At 39.9% G+C, this 27,416-nt stretch overlaps 1 protein-coding gene and 1 pseudogene across 9 annotated transcripts in view; one reads left to right on the forward strand and one right to left on the reverse strand.

The window, feature by feature from the left end:
* The window catches only part of PDE10A (phosphodiesterase 10A), a 577,666-nt gene that overhangs the window by 530,370 nt on the left and 19,880 nt on the right, over positions 1-27,416 (forward strand). For all 8 annotated transcript variants that reach the window (XM_036122880.2, XM_036122883.2, XM_036122888.2 and 5 more), the window contains 2 exons: positions 2,875-3,030; positions 12,503-12,675. In XM_036122880.2, coding sequence (XP_035978773.1) covers positions 2,875-3,030; positions 12,503-12,675 — 329 coding nt within the window. The remainder of the gene's footprint in view (positions 1-2,874; positions 3,031-12,502; positions 12,676-27,416) is intronic.
* The window catches only part of LOC118555036 (26S proteasome regulatory subunit 6A pseudogene), a 747,413-nt pseudogene that overhangs the window by 335,150 nt on the left and 384,847 nt on the right, over positions 1-27,416 (reverse strand). The gene's annotated exons all lie outside the window — the stretch shown is intronic.

Consider the following 27,416-nt stretch of genomic DNA (forward strand, 5'->3'; position numbering starts at 1 on the left):
TAAGTGAGAAAATTTTGCAGTTACAAATTAACTCTCATTTAAGTGCCTAATTCATCTTTAGAATTATATCATGATGTTTTCACAAAAGCTCAGGTCCTTTTGGCTAAAAATAATCCCAAAATAATATGTGTGAAAATTTAAAATACATTTTTTAAAAGGGATATTTAATCTCTGATAAAGCTATTAGAAATTATCTTTTTTTTTTTTTTTTTCCATTTCAAATAACCTGAGTGGATTTAAGGATCCAGGAAATTCTCATGGTATACATATTTGCAGCTCATGAATCTCATTGTGCTTTTTGGAATATATGAGCTCAAAACACCCTTGAACAGGGTGATGAAATGTTGTTGTCCGTTGAAGCAAGGTGGGATGTGGGAAATGCTTGAAAGGTGAGGATGGTAATGGAGTTAATGACAGTCTGCTTCTCCCTCTTTCTCTGCCACTGCCCCCCTCGTGCGCACACTCTCTCTCTCTCTTTCAAATAAATGAATAAAATATTTTTTTGAAAGAAAGAAATTATCATTTGATCTTGCTAAAGTAATATATTAACAAAGATAATTTCTTCACTTCGTAATTTATTTTCACATGCTTGATTCTGGCATAATTTTAATAAAACAATTGAACATTATGTCAATAAAAATCAAATAGGTAAAAAAAGATTGGAAAGGTGTACATAATAGCTTTTACCTATTGTGCAAGATTTTAAAACCTTGAAATTTCTTACCAGATTCATCATGGTTGACACAACAGCAGAAAATATGGGAATAACCCAAAACCAAAATAATACTCAGGACATAACTAATTCAGTTATCCTCAGACCACTGAGCCTGCAGGACAGCTCCCATGCAGACACCAGCAGTTGATGGGTGCTGGTAGTCTGGGGTCTGGGGAGGCCTCCCTGCCCAATAGGTTTGCAGGAGGAACGAGTTCTGCTCAGTGAGGATCAGAAAGGAGCAGGGCAGAGGCATCCAGTTAAACCTGTGGGGTTTCTGCAGACCCCGTCCTGCCTGTGAGCATCCCCCCTGCGGGCTCTGACTTCACACACACCAGCACATCCACTAGCTTCCTCTCCAGAGCCGGTCTCTCCACTTGACCTTGTGCACCGCCTCCACCCCTCAGAGGACCTGCCCTAGTAGTTCTCCCCTCCCTCTCCTCCATCAGCTGTTCTCTGCTGGAAGGTCGTGTCTGCATGGAGCGCCCTGCTGTTCCCTGCATCATAACACACCCCGTTGATCTGCCTCTGCACTCAGCTCTCTCCTGACTTCTCAGCCCTCCCCTTGCCACAAACACACAGAAGAGCTGCCCACTGGCTGGCTCCAATTCCTCTCCTCCCTTTTTCTCTGAAACCAGCTTGATCAGGCTTCTGCCCCACCCCCGGAGAGTGCCCTGGGTTGGGCCACCCATGGTGCCCTGCGCCTTGCCCACTGAGGGTCAGCGCTTGCGTTTCAGATCTCTGAGTCACTGTCTCCACGTGGCTCCAGGACACCCAACACTAACACTCTTGGTTTCTTCTGGTCACACAGGTTTGGGGGTTGCTTTGGGGTTTTTTTGCTATTTCTCTTCCCTCAGACTTCTTGAAGGTGGAATACTTGAGGGCTCAGACCTTTGGCCTCCTCTGACCTCAAACAACAACTGTGGTGGGCTCAGCCAGTCTTGTGGCCCAAAATGCCATATACACGGCACTTCTCTTTCTCGAGCTGAGACCTGCCCCCCCCAGAAGGTTAAACTAAAATAGACAACCATCAGCTCAAAATCTCCCCCGAACCCCTCAATCTAAAACTGAACTCCTGACCCTTTTCTTCCAACCTCCTTCACCTGCCACTGTCCGTATGCCGGTTGATGACAGTCCTGCACTTTCCAAGGCGAAGCACCTTGCAGCCGTGCTTGAGTCCTGTCTTCCCTTCCCTCCCCTCCTTGCTTTCCCTTTGGCTCACACCGACTGTCAGAAAATCCTGTTGACCCTGCCTGTAAAACTCAGCCAGATTTCATCACGTCTGCTGAGCCCCCAGTGCTGCCTCTGGTCTAAGGTTTTGCCTGAATTATGACAAAAGCCTCCTCACCAGTCTCTCTTCCCCTCCTAGAGTCTGTTCTCAGTACAATTGCCCGCATGGTAATCTTCTAAAAAATGTAAGTTAGATGTTATCAGTGCTCTGCTAGAACCCTGTAGTCCTTCCCTGGTTCCCACAGAAAATAAGGCCTCGAAGAAGATGGTCAGCTCCCCTTTCTGGCATTTGTGCCCATCCACAGCCCCCGCCACCCCCCGACACCCTGCTGGCTGGGCAGGCTCACCTGCATGAGCTAACACTGCCTCTTCCCCCCGCCCAGGTCTCCTGCTTCTCCCCTTCACCTTCCGGCCTGCTCACGTGGACTCTCGGTGGCCCACCTTGCTTGCTTTAACACTTCGCCCGCTTCCGCCTGCTCTGCCTTTTCTCTTTCTCTGTACAATTTGCCATTTTGTCACATGCTATATGATTTGCCTGTTATATTCTTTATCTATAGTAGCAATAGCATTTTTGAAATTTAACATTGAGTGGATTTTTGAATGAAGCACTGAAACTGTCCTCTCCTTGTGCAGATTAGCTTTATCTGTAATTCTTGGGAACATTTGCATTAATTTGATACCACCTACACTTTTCCCCAGAGTTGAACCAGAAAACTCAAGAATAATTCAGTTGTCAAGTTCGTAAGCAGAAAAACACAAAGAAAGATGTTTAAAAAAAAAAAGCTAGATTATCTGGAGTCTCAGAGATTCCTAAGGATGTGGGCTATTGCAGGGGCAGGAGCCTATCCATATGAGAGGAGTGATGAGCTGTGCTCTCTTCACATCCATTGCTTTGTTTTGAACATCCGTGCACTGTGTTATTTTTTTTGAAGCGCAAAGGACTGCTAATCGCGTGTCTGTGTCATGACCTGGACCACAGGGGTTTCAGTAACAGCTACCTGCAGAAATTCGATCACCCTCTGGCAGCTCTCTATTCCACTTCTACCATGGAGCAGCATCACTTCTCCCAGACAGTGTCCATCCTCCAGGTGAGCAAACCCCCCCACCCCCGCCCTGGAGAGGTTCTCATGGTTGATACATAAATGAGGGATGTTGGTGTGGCTTCCTAACAACAGCAGCTACGTTTTATTGTAGAACATTGTAGGTATGGTCATTGTTAGATAGTCGTGGGCTTTTTGGATGATGACTCCTTGGTGAAGATTTTGAATATATATATATATATTTTTTTGCTTTGATTTAAGTACATGATACTCTAAGGCAAAGTTTGTTTCACATATTAAATTTATTTATATGGATTATCATATTCTTAAACCCAAACGTATTGAACATTAAATCTTGAGAGTTAGGCAAATCAAGGTTTTAAGTGCACTAAAGTCCTTTTAGTTCTCTTGTGTGTGTTCTGTTTTTTATTATATTGTTTTTAAGATGTTCTTGGTGCTTGATCTAGACAAGGGCAGACCTCACCTCACCGTCTGATATATATGCTCTGTCTTCACTTTATTTTTTTAATTTTATTTTATTATGTTATGTTAATCACCATACATTACATTATTAGTTTTTGATGTAGCGATCCACGATCCATTGTTTACGTATAACACCCAGTGCTCCATGCAGAACGTGCCCTCTTTAATACCCATCACCAGGCTAACCCATCCACCCACCCCCCTCCCCTCTAGAACCCTCACTTTGTTTCTCAGAGTCTATAGTCTCTCATGGTTTGTCTCTCCTTCCAATTTCCCCCCATTCATTTTTCCCTTCCTTCTCCTAATGTCCTCTATGCTATTCCTTATGTTCTGTCTTCACTTTAAACGTTCGTCCTCAAATTCACCTTCACAAGGTAGCTACTACTTCATGATGGTTTGATTCCTTTCCTAGACAATTTCTTAAATGTGCTTTGACTTCCGAAAAGTGGACTCTGTGTTTCTTCTTGTCATCAGCACCAGTGTAGGAAGAGAAGTCCCATTAGGTCTTCCGCAGATGCCTCTAAGGAAGGACATGGGCTCCGCGGGGCTGTGTGAGAAAGCCCGGCAGCAACTCCAGCAGGATTGGCTGTGCGCGAGCTGCAGAGCGGGAGGCTGTTTGGCCCCTGGTGCAGTCTCCCATCCTCGTGTGGCCCGGGCCTCCCTCTGAGTACCCAGGCTTCGGTTTTCTCTCCTCAGCTTCTCCCTGACTGGCCTTGTTTGTCGTCTGGGTCCCAACTGTCCCAGGGGTCGGTAGGTAGTATTGCATGCCCAGACCTTTTCAAAATCCAGCAAAACACACCTGACTGGGTCCTGTTTCCTCAGGACCGAGAAGGTAAATGATGACCTCAGTGCAGTGTCATTCCGGCTACGTGCTGGTAATAGTGAGGGGTTTCAGAGAGGGGGCTGCTTCAGGCACTTGGAAGCCGTATCCGGCAGCTAGCGGATTATTCCACTTGCTCACAGCTGGTCCTCTCCCTGAAAGCAGTAGGAAGTCACACTCCTGATGTTCCCTTAGCACCAATCCTTTCTTTAGTTTGAAAATGATACATGTATGTATGGATAGGTAGATACAAACATACCTACCTACCTAGTAATTTAAGCAGGATAAAAGATGTGTGTGGGTATGTACATATCTGTGTGTGTGTCTGTGTGTGTATAGAAATGTGCTTTTTGTAAATGACAAACATTATAGAACTTCATGACAGTTTTTCTGTGTACTCTGATCTTCCTCATGATACAGGACTATTTGTATAGGACAAAGGGTAAATGCCAAAAATGACATCAGGATGCCTTCATGTAGAGATAATTCAGACTCACTGCGTTGGCATCCCATGTCCTAATTCATACATTTGACTATGACAATATTTTAGTAATGTAATCTGTAAATAATTTTAATAGCCTTTATAAGGTTTCTTTGGAAACCCTATTTTAAATATAATAGGATTCGTTTTGAAATAGGGATTGCATAAAGTACAATGCTGCTGGGTAGAATAAAAAATTAAACCCTGTGACATAGCAGTGATTGAAACCATGTAGGGATGGAGAGGCCGGGACCCACCCCAGTGCTGGGAGACTTAGCCCATTTGCTGCCATCAACAACGGGGGTTCAGAATGGTCTCTCATTTTGAGCAAGCCCTCAGCTCTACATTACACAACATAGTGTTCCTAGAATGGTCAGAACATAGAAGCAGCACCCAGGGCAGGGAATTCAGCGCAGGCAAGCTATTGGCGAGAAGGTGTCAAAGAATCGTTAGATTCCAAGTATTGGAGATGGGGTTCAGTCAGTGATGAGGCATGGTAAGGGCGCATGTGTTCTCCATTTCTAGAGAAGGTCAGTTACTCAGCATGCTTACAGGCTTCCTCAAGATCACAAGAACGAGAAGCTGGAAAGAAGCCCTGGGCATTGCCATACATCCAGAAAAGCCCACCGTTTAAAAACTGAATCCATATGCTGAACTGACCTAAAGCCTCCTGTGTGAGTTGGGACAGGGAGAGATGTATCAGGATCATAAACAGATGGCCCATCACCGTGGGCAGGAGTATTCAGGAAAGGTTTCCTTCTTTTTCTGGAAATTTCTGTACTCTCTGCTGATTTGACATTTATGCTCATGATACTTCTCGGAGTATTTCTTCTCAGATCCATCTCTAACTACCCCTTGAATTTCATTTTAATAGCAAACATTTGTGGAGCTCCTCCCAGCTGCCAACCCCATTTGAGGCCCAGGGGGTATAGTAACGACAGAGACCAGTCCCTGCTCTCACGCTGCTCTCAGTCTCAGTGCTCCGCCGGGCTGCTCTCTGGAGTCCTCCTGGTCACCGTCGCCTGTGGCTCTCACTCCTAGGGCACAGGGGACTTCAGTTTCCAGACACCCGAACTCAGCAGTCAGTGTGACCAGAATTGTGCTTATTATTGTACCTCTCCTCCGGTGGTGGCCCCCATCTCCCCACCCCCACATCCCGGTGCCAAGGCCTGCCAGTTTTAGGTTTTATCAAGACAACTCCAGACTTGACCAATTTAAGGCGATAGTCTAGGGTAATAGTAAAAATTCCAAATTCCAGTCACTAAAATAAGAGAACAATATGTTGTTATCTCACAACGATACCTCTGAGACCTCAGTTGATCTGCAGTGTTCACCACGTTGACTCCTGATCTCTGCAGATCTCTATCACTGTGGCCACACAGAGGATTGTGGACCTGGAACTGTCCTTCCTCTGGCAGCATGGCCTGACAGAAGATAAATAGTTTGGTATATAACGGCTGGAGATAGCTCCGTGTCAGGCCTTCCCAGAGCTGTGCGTCTGCGTCTGTGTGAGCGCGTCAGTTTTGTTAACCCCGGTGCTGCCTGAGGGTGGATGCCCGCGCTGACGATGGGTGATCTGGGCGACCGGGGGGCTCTGTCGCCCCCCTGGCTGAACACGGCAACGTCAATAAACAGAGAGAGTAGGAAATATATATAAAAAGCTAATGTCAGTCTAACACACAAACACATCACTTCACACAAAGACGGGAGGCGTGTGTATTTGGTCCTGGCTTGCCCTCACTTGTCTCGGTGAGAGAGATGCAGTGGGCCGTCCCTTGCTGAGTGGGCAGTGGGAAGAGGTTAAGTCATGGATGAAGTAAGAGCAGTGTTGTTATTTCTTATCTACACTCTCGGCTTTTGCTGAGCTGCCCATTACCTCTTAATACCAGGGTATCGGGACTGGTTTCCTGATGATCGGGGCCCTTGGCATTCCAGACAGAGGGAACCCCCACCACATGCTAAACTGGCCCTTCTGACTCCTCCAGCCTCCTGCACGTCCACCAGTGACCTTGCTTCTTTGACATCCCGCATTCTGCCTTCACCATCTGTTATCTACCTTTTTTCCCTCATTGACCACCATTTCTCCAAGCTTGCCTCTCTCAAATCCATCTTCCAGGTACATGTCTGAACATGTTATTCTCCTGTTTAAGTCATCAAGGGTCCTGTGGGGTCAGGAATAAATTCCATTTCTTTTTTTTTTATTTAATATTTTATTTATTTATTCAAGAAGGAGAAGAACACAAGCAGGGGGGAGTGGCAGAGGGAGAAGCAGACTCACCGCTGAGGAAGGAGCCCGATGTGGGGCTCGATCCCAGGACCCCCTGATCATGACCTGAGCCGAAGGCAGACGCTTAACTGACTGCACCACGCAGGTGCCCCAATAAATTCCATTTCTAAACTGATGTTCAGATCTTTAGTGAATGGTGTGTGGGTGTTCTAGGACTGTTGTAGCTGCTGCACTTCTCGGCTGCAGACTGTTTCTTACTTCTGTGTCATTGCCGGCATCCTTCCTGCTTGTAATTCTCCCACTGCCTTTTTGGGCCAACTTCTTATCTTCAAGGCTCAGCTCAGGCATTACGTCCTCTAGTGGAGTTATTTTATGACTCAGCTGGAGCACAGCCATGCACCCCTTTACATGGCCCCCGAGCCCGCAAACAGATACGTATCTTAGTTTTTTCACATTATATTGAAATTTTCTGTTGGCGAGCTTAGCTTGCCCCTGCTCTGAATTATAAGCCCAGTGAGGACAGTCACTGCCCCTCATGCATCCCTGTCCCTGCCCACCCATCACTGGATCTCCTGAAAAGGCTGGCGGTGGTCACATGAAGGTACGGAATGTGGATGCAAGAGAGTTCAGGGGACACAAAACACTGAGTGCAAAGTTTGGAGACTGAAAACTGCCAAGTATTATTTAGGTAGAGTGAGTCAGTGAGTTTCCTTAGGACAAAAAGGTAGCTTGGTACTGAAACAAAAAGTGCAAAATGCCTTCAAGTAAGGAGACTATTTTGTGTGGACAGTGACATCCAAGAAAGCAGGTAAGCTTTTCTCTTACCCAAAGCTTGCCCACATATTTTAGTAATTGTGGTAGAACCATTAGTGTTGGAATATTAAATCCATATTTAGAATATTGTCTTTCCTAATGAGATGTCAGTGATTAGTTTGAATATTGAAGCCACCCTTTTTCTGTATTTTGCCTTCTGTGAGTATCTCATGTTAAGTACTCACAAGTCAAAATTAAAAAAAAACAGACTAATTAGGAATAATCTTTCTTGTTATTAAGAAAATTTTCTCAATATTCCATTAATCTTGAATTGTCTGGTGCTTTTGAAATATGTTTAGATGTTAAGAGAATTGTCTTTATACCCAACATTCTGGGATCCTGTGACGTTTTCATTACTTCTTATAGCTGCTAACAAGCCATTCTTCCAGTCTGTCTGCACAAAGTAGAATTTACTGCAAAGTTGTGGTACTTCTATCCAACACTGCCTTTACGAATAAGCTAAAATGAATCACACAGAGGCTAGCTTAAACTTGTCCTTTTCTGCAGATATATTCTGAATGGATAGAAGTGATCTTTGGCTACCACATTTCTTTCTGGGCATATGTGTGTATTTGTTTGTTTGATTTTCCTTTCTGTCCCTTAGCTCCGGCTGCAGAAGTTTTACTGGTAGATTTTGACCTCTTCGTCACCACCATCATCATAGTAATCATTTCATCATTTATTAGGTACTCATTATAAATATTGTAGTACTTATTACTTAATACTTACTATAATAAATCAGAAACTTAAGAATTTTGCACATACTAACACATTGATTTTTATAATATTCTATGAGATAGGTATCCGTTTATTTCCATTTTACAAAGAGTAATGTGCATCAAAGAGGTTAAGTGACTTGTCCATTGTCATACAGCTAGTAAGAACAGGATTAAAAACTAGAATTGTTTGACTCCAAACCCTGAGTTCTTAATTACAGTACTACTGTGCTTCCTAGCCTGTGGTCTGATGCAGTAGACGATGAAGTACCTGAATAAATACCCAGCCATTGCTGTTGTGAATGCTCGAGGCAACTGACTTTTGTCATCTCAGATCCCCTGAATGATTCAGCCCATGCCTGTGGCTTCCTGTGGTGGTAACTTACACCCACCCGGGTGAGCTTGGGCTGGTTGGCATGCAGGTATTGAAATCTGAGCTCCAAGGCCTTTCTTTTAAGAATCTCTTTCATAGAGCTAAGCAGCATGGGGCTTTGGAAAGAATTATTTATGATTAATAATAATATTGTAAAAGCTTGCTAAGGAAAGATGGATCAGTGTGTCCTTCCGCTTCGGTCCTAACCTCCCTGCAACCCACGTTGTTGCTAGAGCAATTGTCCTAAAACAGGCTTCATCTGTCATGACCTTCCTTGTTACTACCTTCCAGTGATCATTTCAGTTCTGACACGAGGCCTTTGAACTCTCACCGTGTCACCATTTCTCCATGCAGACGATGTACTTGAGCCCTACGGCACTTGTGTGGCTCCCACTGGACACATGTGGTCTCTTGTGACCCCTCCTTGTCCTGCAGAATCCATGGCCCCTGCCCTTCCGGAGCCCATCACTTAACTCCATCCCAGAGACCGCTCCATCCGTTTTATCATGTGCTTATATGCATCTCTCCCACTAAGCTGTGAACCCCTCACAGATGAACTCACGTTGTTTGGGGCTGTGGGCAGATTAGCTACTGTCGTACGAACATCCTTACACAAAGTGAAACATTGCACACTAAATATCTGCCAAATCAGTAAAGACATACATTCTTCATCTCGTGATGGGAAAGACACAGGCAGAAGCGCTCCAGCAGTGCAGTGGACGGCTGAGAATCCATGGCTCACCATGTCTGAGAGCTGGAGGGGCCGATAGATCACCCACCCAGGGCATGGGTCGCTGGGGGGCTTCCAGCACGGGGCTGATCCCAGCATCGCGCGTGTTCTCCGGGAGCTCCCAGACCTCGGCTGCTTAGAGCACCCGCAGCCAAGCCCACACATGCTCTCACAGGCCTAAGGACTAGATGCAGTTCACCCATCTCTGGATTTTAGGAACATTTCCCGATATAAAATGTGGGTTATTTCATGCCTGATTGATACAAAATGGGATGAACTGCCCTGAATTAACATAAACTTCAAACACTATAACCTGGGACATTAACTATAATACACTCATCAGTTGGTATATAAAAGTATTATATTATGAGGTTTTAATGTTAACTAATGTGAAATTGGAGCTTTTAAAAGATTTTAAGCTGTTTATCTGCTGTGTTTGGTTGCTGTATCTCCCTTATTTTCCTTTGGTAGGAGCAGAGTGCTAAAAAATATGTACTCCATCCTCTTGAAAGGATACTGTTTGTGTATTCATTTGTTACCCTTGCTCTTGCAGAATATTGCAGAAGGCAGTAAAAGGGTCCTGGTTACAACTTCTCCTTATGAAGGTCTTCTACTGGACTTCTCCACCTAGTTGCCTTTAATATCAAAAAGTACATGAAACCAATATTGCAATGTATATTTAAATTCTAACTAGAATTTAAATAGAAATTTTTTAAAAAGAAAAGTAATACAAGAAATAGTAAATCCAAAGTAGCCAACAGAATATATACACATCCTTTAAAATGGGTCTCCATTTGCCATAGATCATGGATACTTTCGAGAATCTGATAAAATAATATGCTTATGGATGACGCACTCAACACATAATTTATAGATAGGTAGATAGATGCGGTGAGTTTATAACTCTGTGGTCGCGGAGAGAGTTTCTGGAACCCAAGCTAAGAAGTTCCTATTTTAGAGAAATCTAAAAAAAATTTCCAACAGTATGACAGAATATTTTTATACACTGTAATTTACTGGTTTATTGGTAATAGAATAAAGCATGTAAATACGTATCACATGTGATTGCTCTTCGAATGACCTGCCAATAGCAGATGTGTGCATGAGTACCAACCAAACCTACCAGTGTGAAATGTGTTTATGATTTGGGAGCGTAGGTGACGAGGCATTAAGTGTTGAAATGGAGGCTACTGCTTTACTTGAGTTAGGATCAAATGAAAGCAAAGCAGATTTCATAGCAGGAGTCAGAGAAAAAATTTTATCTTCCTGCACTAAAATTTTGGAGAGTTGAGTTCAGCCACCTTCCCAAAGCTTGAATCCCCTCCCCTTGTCCCCTCAGTTACCAAGCAGCCTGTGCCTGAACCCGCCCCCCACAGCATCTCCTGTGTCGTCCCTGTTCCATCCCCATGGTAGCTGAGCTTCAGGGGGTTCTTCCTTGTGTCGAGTTCAAGTCTCTCATCACGTCTACCCTTTGGCCCTGTTGTATTCTGCTTGAATACAGAATACTGCTTCAGATGAAAGCTGCTTCAGATGAGATTGCATTACTAAAAATGACCGAAATGACCAGTTTATAGAAGCACTGCAGTTGCTCTTCAAAGAAAAATCTTGTTGATGCTTCAGCAAATAACTTCATTTCAATTAGACATCAGATTTATTTAAATTTAATAATTTGAAAATGAAATCATGCGTTTGAAAATGTTTTGTGAATTTAGAGCATCCTACAGATGTAAGGCCTTCTTATTATTATTGTCAGGAAAATAACCAACTAGAGCTAATTCCATTTGCTGCACTTATCATAGGATAATTTAAATATTTATAAAAGCTTAAGAGTAGGTAATAAAGGTTCTGATGATTGAAAACAAATGGTGCATGTACTGCCTTATTTCAGAGTAATAGGAAGGAGGCAGTGTCTTAGAGAAATGTCTGATTTTGTAAAATATATTTTAATAGTTTCAAATTTTTAATGTATTTTATCAGCCAGTAAATATAGCTCAGAGCAAGTGAAAACAATCAATTACAGTAGAATTATGTTGACTAATAATGAATAATTTTACAGTTGATGAGCCCACAAATTGAATCCATCTTTATGATTCAGTCTTTTTTGTTTGAACAAAAACGACCCATTTTTATCTCAATTACAAATAAAGACTTAAGATTCTCAGTTATTGTAAAAAGTTTTTAACAGATTCATATGCGGAAGAATAATTCTGAGGTAATAGAGTCCAAATGCCCAGTGTTCTGATCTTGTCCAGGGTGATGGTCTGCTGTCCGCCCTCCCATGAGGACAGAAGAAGAGAGGATGGCTCTACAATGTTTGCACCTCAGCAGTTTGTGTTTTATGGAAAAAGGTTGTTACCTGTAGGGAGAAATTTTAATATGCCTGACTAAACTTTATTTTGAGGTTGTGGGACATTTTCTTCTATAATATGGAGAAAGTAGGTTACTATTCATTAGACTTGCTAAGTGGACAAAGATATCCATGATTTTTTAATCCATTAATTTCCAGTCTAATATAAAAAAAGTTTTAAATTAGTTTAAGAAGAAATGTCTTAAGTATTTTATGTTTTCTAGTCCTTTAATTGCTTACTGGAAATTCCAAAAACTAGCTATATATTTAAATAACTGGGATTTTGTGGTAGCAAATGATGTTACCGTCGGAGATAGATCATTTAAGTGGTAGTAGCTTCACTGTTGTAGCTTAAAGAGAAACTGTGACGTTAATTTCCATTAATCATTACAAACTATCCTTTTGTTTCCCCCAAACCTGTCATTTGTGTGCCAGATGCCATTGACTGTCTGTATTGTTTCAAATACCTGCAAATGTCATAAAATTAGAGCTTGTGCTTGCTATTGGTGGTATTTGTGTTTTCTCCATAGTTGGAAGGGCACAATATCTTCTCCACCCTGAGCTCCAGTGAATATGAACAGGTGCTCGAGATCATCCGCAAAGCTATCATTGCCACAGACCTTGCTCTGTACTTTGGAAACAGGAAACAATTGGAGGAGATGTACCAGACTGGATCGCTAAACCTTAATAATCAATCACATAGGTAAAAATCATCTTTAAAAGCTTAGAAGCCTAGGAAGTATTGTCTGGAATAAACTTATACTTAAAAACAGAAATGTAATTTAGCATAAATTTATATTTGAAAGAAGAAGTGTAAAAATATTTATGTGTTTTCTTTTTGTTTTACATGTATTTATATTTGCTTTGCATTTCCTTATTTGACAAAATTACTGAGAGTGAATTATCGGGATATATTAAAATATGAATTGCAATTTAAACTGCTCACATAGGAATGGGTACTTTCTTTAAGATTTTATTTATTCATTTGAAAGAGAGAGAGAGAGAGAGCACAAGCAGGGGGAGAGGCAGAGGGAGAAACAGACTCCCCACTGAGCTGGGAGCCCGACGTGGGGCTTGATCCCAAGACCTGGAGATCATGCCCTGAGCCGAAGGTAGACACTTAACCAACAGAGCCACCCAGGTGCCCCAGGAATGGGTACTTTTAAAGAGATGTCATTTTATAAGAGGCCGCTCCTTGAATTCGTTCCAGTCCAGGGTTTGGTCATTGGCTTCACAGACTCAAAAGCGAATGAAAATGGATTCATTTTTCAGAATCCAGATCTTATTGACCAAGCTAACGTGATTGATGGATAAAACTGGAATTCCGTTTTATTCATCTACAAACATATATTCTAGTTACAAGCATCAGAATATTGGCATTCAGTGTGCTCAGATCATTTGGGAAACAAGTGACAATCAAAAGTTTGTTTCATGGACATGGAGTCAGAGCAAGGAGAATTAGATTACTTAAAATGTTCTAATGCATCAGGCTAAATTTATCTGGTTTATCTTTTCTGAGAAGGCATGCCTTGCCTAACAAAATCAGAAATGTATCAGGTGTGTTCATTGTGAACCTGTCCACCCTCTGTGTATTAGGTCTCAGTCCCTTGGCTAACCTGCCTATTCCTCTTGTCAGTCTTTAGGTATGACCACCAGCTTTTACTGCTAGGACTTTCCCTTTGCTGTTTCCACATCTGACCGAGTCCATCTTAAGTGATGCCATCTTTACCTTTAGATTTGTGAACATTTGTTTACTGGTCTCTTCTAGTCTTGCTGAACTTGGGTCGATATTCTCTTTGTTCGGGTGCTTTGCATTCTTCCTCCATGATCCATGAAATACTGATCATAACATTTCTTTTTAGAAGAGTCTGTTTTAAAGTTTTTAGAAGCAATTCACTCAGGTACCATAAACACAAAACCTTAGGTTTACAAATGACTATAGATAAGTAATAAAGTTTGCCTCTTCAAGAATATTACATACATATAATATGATGATATCCATTCCTTTGATTAAGCTGCTGTTGTGTGGGATTCAGTTTATATTCAAACAGGGGCAGGTCCAGATTTTGCAGAGCCTGAAACTTACACAATTTTGGGAGCCCTGTTTAAGGAAAACAGGTATCTTATTTTCATCTAGGGTGGTCTGAACACATTGCCAGGGCCTCCCAGGATCATGGAAGGGGGGCTCAGTGTCGTGAAGAGCCACAAAGGTTCTTCCCAACACATCTTCCTCTGCCTGCAGCCCAAGGGATGCATGTGATTTACAATCATCATGTCTCTCTGCCTGCAACAGGTTTTGTGTGTAGTTCTTGTAGAAACAGGTGTTTGTTTACAGTTCTCTTTCTTACGGTAGTTATAACATACCCTGGATGAAAGTAGTCTTTGGTTTGCTGAAACCCATGTGCATACATTTTTTTTTTTTTTTAGATTATAAGAGTCATGTAATTAGTGTCAAGTTTCTTGCATATATTTTTTAGCAAAATGATTATAATAATTATTTTAAAATAGAAAATTTAAGAATCTAATTACAAATAATATACTTGGTGCTTAATGCATATGTGTGTGTGTGTTAGTGGTGTATACTGTCTTAATTATGGATGATTAATTAATTTTTGGACAGTTAATGATTTTAAAGGTAATGCATGTTTGTCTTAACAATTCAAAGAGTGCAGAAGTGTATATAAGAAGAATATTCTGTTCTTCTGAACTCCATGCCAGCAATCTATTGGGTATAATATCATCCCATGCACTTTTCTGTGTTTATTCCAAGTTCTGTGTTGGGGTGTGTGTGTGTGTGTGTATGTGTGTGCATGGGTGCACACTGTACATACACAAATATACTGTCCTCTTTTTTTTTTAATAAAAATGTGATTATACCAGATGCATTCCTTTTTTCTAAGAGTTCTATAACATCTTGTAGTATGGGGTACTGTATACCCCATACTATATAAAAGCTTGTTAAACCTTTCCCCCGATGGTAAGATATTTCTAGAATTTTACAGTATAAATAAAGCTGTAACAAACTTGCTTATTTAGTCTTACCTACTGGTCCTCTAAAAATATGTACTGTGTAGTGCATGCTAGAAATTTATAAACATCTAAACATAGTAGATTTTCTAAAAGGATTGTGGAAATTCATACTCCTCCTAACATGTGGGTGAAAACTTGCTCATAAAATGTGCCATTTTCTGATAGCTCCCTGCATTACACATTGCTTCATGTTTGTTGGCTGTTTATTGTTCCTACTTCTGTGTATATGTCTGCTCAGAGCTTTTGCGTATTTTTTTGTTGAGCTGTTTACTTTTTTTATAAATCAGTTTGTATTATATATCTTATTAAGGGTACTAAAAGTTTCTCTGTTATATGTTACAAATATTTTCTTCAGGCAATTTTCAAAACCTTTATTCAGATTTTCTTCTGACTATAAAAAAATTTAATTCCATGAGGTCAAATCTCTCACTTGTTTTTATCAAATCCGGCTTCCTGTCTTGCTTAAGATGACCTCCCCTGTCCTCACAGTAATATAAATAGCACTTAAAATTCATTTTGTATATTTTTATAGTTTTTATTTTCATAGTTAGATCTTAGTTCTTCTGGAGTTATGTCTTATTTATTCCTGGTGGGTTAAATCAATGCCATTTAATTAATAATCCATTTTTTCCTCTGCTTGAAGTTTTCATATAAACTTGGATAATTGTTGGAGTTCCTTAAGCCATTTAAATGCTAATTAATCCTCGACTGTGATCATACTGTTTTGATTACCGTAACTGTGTTGAAATTTATCATACATACCTGGTAAGATAATCTTCATCTTTCATTTACCTTCCAAAAATGTTATGGAAATTGTTACTTAATAAATGCATTTTAAAATATTTTTATTAAAAAATTTTCAAACTTACAAAAAAGTAGAAATTATATTGAGATGTACAAGAATTGTTAACATCTTATCATATATTTCTGCCTTTCTTATTTCAGTGTGCCACCTGAATGTAAATTATAGACATCATGACTTTTATTCCCCCATCATGAATACTTAAAAAGAAAAATATATTCTGCTATCAGTTAAAAATAACCACATAGGCACTTTGATTGCAGCTGTGTTTATTTCTTCACGTGAAAATGGAAATATATTGTCTTCAAGGACATTGGCATGAGTCTTTAATCCTGACAACATTTTATAGTTTGTCTAAACAGGTCCTGTCACTTTCTTGGTAAAATTATATGGTCGTTTTACAGATTTTATCACTTGTGAATGTATTTTTTCCCCATTTTTAACTGGAAATACAGCTTCCAGTATAAATAAAGTTATGAATTTCTACATATTTCTCAATTTTGCTTCATGTGTTTAGAAACTTTATTAGGTGCCTACACATTTATATTTGTTATGTCTTCTCCATGATTTACCATCTTATCAATGTGAAATTAATTCTCTTTTTTTTGTCTGTAATACTTCTCGCTTTAAAGTTTTCTGTGTTAATAGCCACACCAGCTTCTTTATGCTTCCTAGTGACGTGTCACATTGTTTCCATTGTTTCCCTACCTTCTGTCTGAGTCTTTATATTTAGAGTGGGTCTTGTTACCAGCAGTAGTTGAGACCTGAGATCACTAACTTCCTGATGGACTGTTCAGTCTGTTTGCATTTAATGTTACGGTATTTGATTGGTTGTCTCATTATCTTCCTTGTGTTCCCTTGAACCCCTTGTTCATTGTCCCTTCTGTCCTGCCTTCATCTCAGTTCATTGAATGTTTCCTTCAGCACTTTGTTCTGGACCTTTTACTGTCCTTTGTTGTTACACCTCTTTCTATTTTAGGTGTTTGCTCTTGAGTTTACAGTCTTCATCAGTTGCTTCAATTAATATCATTCCATTTCCATACAATGTAAAAACCTTAAAAAAACAATCCATTTATACCCCTTTTTGTCTGGTATGCTCTTGTTAAGTAGGATACTGATACATTTGTTCTGTATCCCACATAGGTTGCGAATATTTAAAATTAAATAGTTAGTTACTAAAGAATTTTTTAAAAGAAAAATAATGCCATATTTTCTCACATATATATACCATTTCCAATGCTTCACATTTATTTGAACAGTTCCAGATTTCTATCTGGTATCATCTTACTCTAGTCTAAAGAACTTCCTTTAACATTTCTTTAAGTGTGGTGACAGCAGTTTCTTCCAGCCTTTGTTTATCTGAAAATGCCTTTATTTTGGCTTCACTTTTCAGATATTTTTGCTGGATTTGCAATTATAAGTTGACAGATTTTCTTTTTTTTTTTTAATTTTATTTTATTATGTTAGTCACCACACATCATTAGTTTTTGATGTGGTGATCCACAATTCATTGTTTTTGTATAACACCCAGTGCTCCATGCAGTATGTGCCCTCCTTAATGCCCATCACCAGGCTAACCCATCCCCAAATGTTCGGTTGTCTCCTGGCCTTCATCTGTTAAGTCAGTGGTCATTCCTATTGTTATTCTATAGATAACATGTCTTTTTATTCTGGCCGCCCTGAAGATTTTCTCTATATCTTTGGTTTCTACCACTTTGTCTATAATGTTCCTAAGTGTGGTCTTCTGGCTCTTGATCCTGCTTGAGGTCCTTCCTCTGAGGTTTCTGGGACTATGGGCTGCTGATTTCAATGAAGTGCAGAAAAGTTGCCACCATTATTTTTCTTCAAATATTTTTTCTGTCTCATTTGTCACTTTTCTTCAGCAGCTCCAGTTACACATGTGATAGATCACTTAATACTATCTTACAGTCTGTGAAAGCTCTGTATTGTTTTTTCAGTCTTTTTCTTCCCTGTACCTCAGTTTGGGTAATTAGCTGTACTGTGTCTCTAATTTCAGTGTTCTTTCTAGTCTGTTGTTAACTCCATCCAGTGGTGTATTTTATTTTATGCAGTGTGCTTTTCAGTTCTGAGATTTATTTTTGGTTCACTTTTATAGCTTTTATGACTGTCTTAAAATTCTCTATCACTTCACTCTTTGTATTCAAATATATATTTTTTCTGACGATTCTTTGACACATCACTTATTCAAGAATTCTTGTCCACATTTCCACCATCTAAGTTTTCTATGAATCTGTTTAGTTGACTATTTTTTCTCTGGATCACGGAATACATTTTTCTATTTCTTTATTTAGATTGTGGGTAATATGCTCTGTAATCCTTCTGGATTCTGTTACCTTTCTCTAAAAATAACTGACCTTTATTTGGTGGCCAGCTAAATTTCTCATGGATCACCCTAACCTTATGGACTATGTGCCTTCAAGCATTTTTAGGGTGGTTCTGTTTCTGTTTCGACCTTGGTCCTTGGGTCACCAAGGATTTGAGGGGAATATGAGTGTAGATTTGGAGACCACCATCACTGTGGCTCTCTCATGGTTTCACTTGTGAATTCTATCAAACATTTATGGAGGAAAAAATATTGTTTCTGAAAATGGAAATAGGAACCACTTACCACCTTATTTTATGAAGCCTGCATAATCCTGATACCAGCATCTGACAGACACATTACAAAAGTAGTAAATTTAATTTAGATCAGTCAATATTCCTCATGGACATAGATGCAAAATTATAACAAAATATAGCAAATTCAGTCACATGTAAGAAAACATAATAAAGCATAACAAGTGGATCTTATCTCAGGAATAGCATTTCCTAATTAATATAATTCACAGGAATAGAATAAAGAAACACTATGTGATCATTTCAAAAGATGCAGAAAAAGCTTTTGACAAAAACCCCTATTGATGGGGGGAAATATCTGAGCAAACTAGGAATATAAGACTTCTTTAATTTCTTAAAGAGCATCTTTGAAAACACTATAGCCACTGTGATGACAGGTGATATATGAAGGACTTTCCCTCCAAGTCTAGAAGGAAATGAAGGATACCCACAATGACCACTTCTAGTCTACTTCGAGCTGAAAGCCTTAGTCAGTGCATCACATTGAGAAAGAAGTAAAAGGCATAAGAGTTGAAAGGAAAAAGTAAATCTGTCCTTATCTTTAAATCACATGCCATCTACTGAAAAAAATCCTAAGGAATCTCCAAAAAGTCTGCTAGACTTAATAAGTGCAAGTTTACAGGATACATGATCAACATTTTAAAAAATCATTTATTTTCATATATAAATAACTATCAATTGGAAATTGAAATTAATAAAGCAATTTCACTTGGTGTGTCATTTTTTTTTAAAATAACATACTGGAATAGATTTAACATGATATATAAGTCTCTACTGAAAATGTAAAACATTTCTGAGAGAGCACTATATGAATAGAGTGATATATATCATGATTATGAATTGCAAAAATCAGTATTGCTAAGATATCGATTCTCTGCAAATATTCCTCCAAAAATGTAATCCCAATTGAAACTTTAACAAGCTTTTTTGTAGACACTGACAAGCTAACCTCAGATTTATATAGAAATACAAAAGTTCTAAAATAGTCAAAACAAGGGGCTCCTGGGTGGCTCAGGTGGTTGGGTGTCAGCCTTCAGCTCGGGTCATGATCTCGGGGTCCTGGGATCAAGCTCCGCATTGGTCTCCCTGCTCAGCGGGGAACCTCCTTCTCCTCTTACTGCTGCTTTCCCTGCTTGTGTGTGCACTTGCACTCTCTCTCTCTCTCTCTCAAATAAATAAATAAAATCTTAAAAAATAGTCAAAACAATTGTGTCAAAGCAAAAGCCCAAATGGAGGACTTAACACTACCTGATTTCAAGGTTTACTATAAAGTACCAGTAATCAAGACAGTGTGTATTGGTGTTAAGGTAGACAAACTGGTGGAACAGAGTACAGAAGACACACTATATAGCCTATTGATTTTCAACCAAGGTGTCAAGAAAATTTAATGGAGGAATGGATAGTCTTTCCAACACATGGCTCTTGAATTACTGAGGTTTCAGGTGGATGATAGACTTAAATGTAAAAGTTAAAATTATAAAATTTTCTAGAATAAAACATAGGAGACAGTCTTCATGATCCTGGGTAGGCAAAGATTCCGTAGCACAGAGAAAGCACTAACCTCCAGAGATGTTGGTCAAAGGCTACGTGCTTTCAGTTGTAAGATGAATAAGGTCTGGGGATCTAATTATAGCATGGCAATTATAGTTAATAATACTGTATATTATACTTGCAGCTTGCTAAGAGAGTAGGTCTTAAGTGTTCTCATCATACACACAGAGAAAAAGAGACTATATGAGCTGATGGATGTGTTAATTGGATTGTGGTGATCATTTCACAGTGTATACATGTATCAAATCATCACATCGTACAACCTAAATACATACAACTTTTATTGTCAGTCTGACCTCAGTGAAGCTGGAAGAAACAAAATGAAAGCACTAACCTTCAAACAAACAAATAATAGATTGGACTTTATCACATTAAGAACTCGTAATCTTCAAAACAACCTTTAAGGAAGTGAAAAGCCACCCAATGTGAGAAAAATATTCTCCATATTTAGGTCTTCTATAACTCTTAACAACTCAATAATAAGACAAAGTAAAAATTACATGAAAGATTTACCTTTTAAATTTTAAGTAAAAATGTGAATGACCTTAAAGGAGGTTAAATGTTAACACAAATGATATGAAGTGAAATTATAGTGTATGGAATATCTCTCTGAAATGTGAGCATGTTGGATCAGAGGCTTCTGAGGGATTGGCCAGCAAGGAGTGAGAGAAGCGAGCAGAAGCACAGAGAGACCCACAGTTCCACAACCACAGATTGTCACGTGCCAAGCCTGGGCCAGGTGCTGGACATGCAGCAAAGAACAAGACAGCCACTTGCCCTGCTGCCGCCTGATGCTTCCAGTCGAACGGGGAGATTGACACGTCAATGAAATAACTTTGCATCACATGGTTTAATTATAGTGGTGGCAAGTTCTGTAAGAATGCAAAGGGTATTTGGCTTCATCTGAGGGAATGAAAAGGTTGTGGAGAGAGATTGCGAAAGGAACAGCCGTTCAGCTTAGCTCTGGGCCATGGATATCCTCAAAATAAAATTGTGTTCTAGGAACTGTTATGGGCTGAATTGTGTCCCCTAAAAAAATTCCTGTGTTGAAATCCTAATTCCCAGAATGTGACAATATTTGGAGAGAGCCTTGAAAGAGTAATTAGATAAATGAGACCATATGGGTGGGTCCTAATCCTGTATGACTGATACCTTCAGAAGAAGAAATTTGGATGCAGACACGACAGTGGAAGACCATGTGCAGACACAGGGACAAGAGGACCACCTGCAGGCCAAGAAGAGAGGCCTGGAACAGACCCTTCCCTCATGGTCCTCAGTAGGAAGCAACCTTGCTGACACCTGGATCTTGGACGTCTGGCTTCCAGAACTGTGAGACAATAAATTTCTGTTGTTTAAGCCACCAAGTTCGTGGTACTTTGTTACAGCAACCCTAGCAAATTAATACAGAGGCGTACGTGATTTTTTCGTCTTCTGCAATCAAAATTGTCCAACTGACCCTGGGGGCAAATAGACTTGACTTTGGGAAGGGAAGATCCTGGCCAGGCCTAAAGACTTCACTGGGGCTTCCTGAGTACAGGACAGCCCCATTCTGTGCCTGTTTTGCCTCCTTGTCCTCTCTCATCTTCACGCAGGTAAATTTGCACAGACACCTGTCTTCCCTCTTGGATGGGGAGTGATTAGGTAAGGAGACATCTACCAGGTCATGGTCTCCTGATGTTCTAACCTTGGATCAGGGATAACAGTCCTGCAGGGAGGACTTGGGTTCGTTGCTGGGAAGACAAACCCCAGGAATCTCACCTTTCAGCTTCTCGGTATAGTGAGATTCTCCAGCCATGACTCATGCAAGGTCCTGGAGAAGGGAAGTTAAGAGAATCTTAATGACTATACTGGAAAGCAGTTAAGCTCATTTTCACAATAGCATTACGTAAAATCAGAAACTCTGCATGATTTGATCCTGTTTGTAATCAGAGCTGCTGTGAACTAATACCCAAACCAGTGGGACTGGGTGAGCTCGGCGTCCTGACTCAAGCTGGGCACATGTGGGCACATGGGCCTATATGCAGGGTGGGAGCCTTTGAGCTTCACCAGAAAAGGCCACCATCCTTCTGTTCCATTCCTTGGAGCCCTTGAAATCCCACGGTTGTCTGCCTTTTTAGTGAGGACATCATCAGAGCTCGCCTGTGCCCATGAGAGAAGAGCAGGGCCCTTCAGCTGGCCAGACTCGGAGATTCTGAGAATGAGACTCACTGTGTCCTGGTAAGAAGAGACCGGCTGTGCTATTGGGAAGGTGAAGAATTTGTAGACATGCCTAGAACTGAATACTTTTCCACTCCCAGTGTTTCTAGGCCAGAGCAAACACTTTTCGCAGCAGAAAGACTTGGACAGAGGGCATTTAGGAAGTCCGAGAGAAGTGAGGGGAGGGATCAGCAAGAAGAAAAACAAGCTCTACCATAGAGGACAGGAGATCAACGGATGCCTTGTGGGGGGTTGAGGCGGTGTCAGGGGCTTATGCAGCACACCCAAGAGTCAGAAGCTGGGAGAACTCACCCCAGTGCTCAGGGGTGAGGCATTCAGTACTTTCAGGCACATCAGCCTTTCCATCTGTATGCTAACACTTACTGATTACCAAGTGTTTATAAAATGTAATGCCAGCAGTAGAGGAGAGCGTCAAGACAGTAACAGATTATTCTTTGGTATTCCTGTACAGGAGTATTATAAGGTTGTATTTTACATTTAGGTCTATGATCCATTTTGAGTCAATTTTGGGGGGAAGAGTTAAAGGTCTGTATATAGATTCTTTCTTTCTTTTTTTTCTTGCATGTGGATGTCCAGTTGTTCTAGCACCCTTTGTTGAAAAGACTATCTTTGTTCCATTTTATTGCTTTTGCCTCTGTCACAGGTGATTCGCCTATATTTATGTGGGTCTATTTTGGGCTCTGTTCTCTTCCATTGAATTGTTTGTCTCTTCTTTCTCCACTGCCTCACTGTCTTGATTGCCGTAGCTTTCTAGTAAATCTTGAAGTCAGGTAGAGTCAGTCCTCCAACTTCATTCTCCTCCTTCTATATTGTGTTGGCTGTGCTGCGTCTTTTGCCTCTCCCTATAAACACGTATTTCATTCTGGGGAGGGGGGATTCTCATGTAAATAGTAATTTGTTTTTAATTTCAAATTTCACTTGTTTGTTGCTGGTATATAGGAAATGACTGCCTTTGGTATGTTGACTTTGTATCCTGTGACCTTGCTGTAATAATTTATTAGTTCCAAAAGCATTTTTATTGATTCTTTCAAGCTGTCTAAATTGATAGTCATGCCATGTGTGAACAGTTTTATTTCTTCTTTCTAATCAGTATACCATTTATTTCTTTTTCTTGTCTTACTGCATTAGCAAGGACTTCCAGTACAGTGTTGAAAAGGAGTAGTGAAAGAGAACATCCCTGCCTTGTTCCTGATCGTAGTGGGAAAGCTTTGAGTTTCCCAACATTAAGTATGATGTTAGCTATAGGTTTTTTGTAGATATTTATCAAGTTGAGGAAGTTCTCGCTATGCCTAGTTCACTGAAAGCTTTTATCATGAGTGACTGTTGGATTTTGTCAAATGCTTTTACTGTATCTACTGACAGGATAATGTGATTTTTCTTTTTAGTCTCTTGATATGATGGGTTACACTAATTGATTTTTTTAGTACTGAACTTGACTTACATACCTGGGATGAATCATAACTGGACATGTATAATTCTTTTTATACTGTATTATATTAGATTTGCTAATATTTTGTTGAAGATTTTTGCATTTATGCCATGAGAGGTATGAGTCTATAGTTTTCTTGTAATGTCTTTGCACAGTTTTGGTGTCAGGGTGATGCTGGCCTCATGGAATGAGTTAGGAAGTGTTACCTCTGCTTCTGTCCTCTAAAAGAGATTATAGAGAATTGGTATAATTTCTTCCTTAAATGTTCGATAGGATTCACCATCTGAACCCATCTGGGCCTGGTACTTTCTGTTTTGGAAAAGTATTAATTATTGATTCAACTTCTTTAATAGATATAGGCTTATTTGGATGATCTATTTCTTTTTGTTTTGGCAGACTGTATCGTTCAAGAAATTGGCCCATTTCATGAAGGTTATCAAATTTGTGGGCATAGGGTTGTTGAGAGTGTTCTTTCATTATCCCTTTAATGTCCTTGGGATCTGTAGTAACATTCTCTCTCTCATTTCTGATACTAGTTATTAGTATCCTCTTTTTTTCTTAGATAGACTGACTAGAGAGGATTATTGTTTCTGTTGATCTTTTCAGAGAACCAGCTTTTGATTTGGTTGATTTTTGCTCTAATTCTTATTTCTTTTCTTCTGCTTCATTTGGATTTAATTTGCTCTTCTTTTTTCAGCTTCCTGAAATAGAAGCTTAGATTTTTTATTTTATGTCTTTATTCTTTTCTATTATGTACATTTAATGTTATAAATTTCCCTCTAAACACTGCTTTCCCTGCATCCCACAAGTTAAGTTATGTTTTCATTTTCATTTAGTCATAAATATTTTTAAATTTTTCTTGGTTTCTTCTATGACCTGTGTGTTATTTGGAAATGGTTTGTTTAATCTCTAGGTATTTGGGGGATTTCCCAGCTATTTTTCTGTTATTGCTATCTCATTAATGGCATTGTTGTCTAAAAATCATGCACTGTATGATTTCTCTTCTTTTAAATTTGTTAAGGTGTATTTTGTGCCCTGCAACATGGTCTATCTCGGTGAATGTTCTATGTGAGCTTGAAAGAATGTGTTTTTGACAGTTGTTGAAGTAGTCTACAGATGTCAATTATATATAATAGTTTGATGGACTTATTGAATTCAAACATATCCTCACTGATTTTCTGCTATCTGGGTCTGCCCATTTCTGATAGAAAGGTGTTGAAATCTCCAACTAAAATAGTGGATTTATCTATTTCTCCTTGGCAGTTCTGTCAGCTTTTGCCTCACGTATTTTGATGTTCTACTGTTGGGCACAGACAAGTTGAGAATTGTTACATCTTCTTGGAGAACTATCCCTTCATTATTATGAAATGGTCGTCTTTACTGCTGATAACTTTTGCTCTGAAGTCTGTCCTGTCTGAAATTAATATAGCTGTTCCCATTTGCTTGTGAATAATGTTAGTCTGGTATCTTTCTCCATTCATTGACTCTTAATCTCTATGTGTCTTTATATTTAAACTGGGTTTCTTGTAGACAACATATGGTTGGGCTGGGTCTTGTTCTTTAGTCCATTCTGATGACCTCTTTTAATTGGTGTATTTAGACCCCTGACATTTGAAGTGATTATAGATATAGTTGCATTAATATATGCCATGTCTGTTACTCTTTTCTATTCTTCACAGTTGTTCTTTGTTCCTATTTTTGCCTTCCACTCTTTTTCCACCTTTTGTGGCTTTAATTGATTATTTTATATGATTCCATTTTCTCTCCTTTCTTAACGTATCATCTATATTTCTTTTTTTTAACTTTTTTTTAGTGGTTGCCCTAGAGTGAAAGATATTTTTCAGATCCTAAAGCCAATAAGAACATGAAGTTTTGGGGTGCCTGGGTGGCTCAGTCATTAAGCATCTGCCTTCGGCTCAGGTCATGGTCCCAGGGTCCTGGGATCGAGCCCGGCATCGGGCTCCCTGCTCTGCAGGAAGCCTGCTTCTCCCTCTCCCACTCCCCCTGTCTGTGCTCCCTCTCTCGCTGTGTCTCTCTCTGTCAAATAAATAAAATCTTAAAAAAAAAAAAAAAGAACATAAAGTTTTGCTCAACATATTTATGTGTAAGGAAAACCAAATTAAAACCATAATATACCACTACATGATCACTAGAATGGCCAAAATTAAAAAGACCAACAATACCCAGGTGATGGCAAGGATGTGAAGCTACTAAAATAGTAACATAGTGCTGGTGGGAGGATAAAATATACAACTGCTTTGGAAGAACTTTGGAAGTTTCTTAAGTAGCTAAATATATGCTTGTTTTGTGACTCCATTCTCGGGTTACTCGAGAGAAATAAAAGCATATTGTTCACACAAAGACTCGGACATAAATGTTAACAGCAGCCTTATTCATAACATATCTAAACTGGAAGCAACCCAAATATCCAACAACAGGTGCATGGATAGACAGTTTCTGGCATTTCTACAATGGAATACTGTTCTATTCAGCAATTTAAAAAATCAGGAACTGCTGACTCATGCAACAACATGGATGAGTCACACAGACATTTTGCTGACTAAAATAGTATATACTATATGAAAACATTTTTATGATGCACCAGAATAGGCCAAATGAATTAATAGTGCTAATGATTGTGATAGAACTCAGACTGGCAGTTGTGGGCGTCGGGTGAAGGACACTGAATGGGAAAAGGGCAGGAGGGGTTTCTGGGTGATGAAGATGTTCCTTGTCTTCATTGGTGTGGTAGTTTGGGACTGTATACATTGTCATACTCCTTGAACTTTATCCTTCAAATGTATGCATTTCATTCTATATAAATTACACCTAAAATATGAGAAACAAAAAATATACAATCCAGAAATATGATTATATGATAAATATGAATCATCTTTTTTCAAGTGTTTTGTCCTTAAACAAGATAGAGTATGTCAATTCTATCAGTAAGTCTTTAGATAAAATCATTAAAAAAATATATAGAATGGTGTTTAATTCACCAGATGAGATCAAATCTCCTTTCTGAGGGGATTAGAAGTTGATGAGCTCATAGAAGCAGCCCACAAAATATGCATAGTGATGAGTAAGCTTTTCACTCCATTTAGAATTATTAGGGCATGAAATACTCCCACATTTGACATGGCTTTGGTGGCCTTCCATAGATCTCTTTATGGGGATTCTACAGCGATGTCTGTAAGGAATTGCATATCTGGAGCCGTTGCGGGCTGTCCTTCAAGACGGCGGGCGTCGTGTGCAGTCACAGTGACTTTTCTGCAGGTTCAGAACTGCCCTCATGGCTGTGGTTGCAAACCCTTCTCCTCTGCATCTTCTAGAGCCCCTTCTTACGCTCGAGTTAACACGGACATCATTGCCCTATGACTAGATGTGTATCCCACCAGCCATCCTTGCCGTGGACACTCCCTAGGGAGCATTACCTGTGTCAGGACAGCTGTTTCTCCAGAAGGCCTGCAGGTTGCAGCCATCTCTCGCCTCGGTGGTAGGACGTAGCTCAGGGGGGCACCGTACAGAAGGGACTCCGAATGCGGCTAGCTTTTATATCTTACTCCTAGTTTTCTTGCTCGAGTAATTCTTGCCCAAAAGAAACATGAGCAACTGCCGCCTGCCCTGCTGCCACTAGCCATCAGCACTGATGTCGTCCAGGGGCAGGTGTCTCCCTTGCTAGCCGGTCCGTATTCACGGCAGCCAGGGGCTCTTTGCAAACCGTTTAAATAAAGGATGCTTCTCCAAAGCTATTTTTTCTCTATTAGTTAATGGGTAG

This window comes from Halichoerus grypus, chromosome 9, assembly GCF_964656455.1.
Source record: "Halichoerus grypus chromosome 9, mHalGry1.hap1.1, whole genome shotgun sequence".
NCBI lineage: Eukaryota > Metazoa > Chordata > Mammalia > Carnivora > Phocidae > Halichoerus > Halichoerus grypus.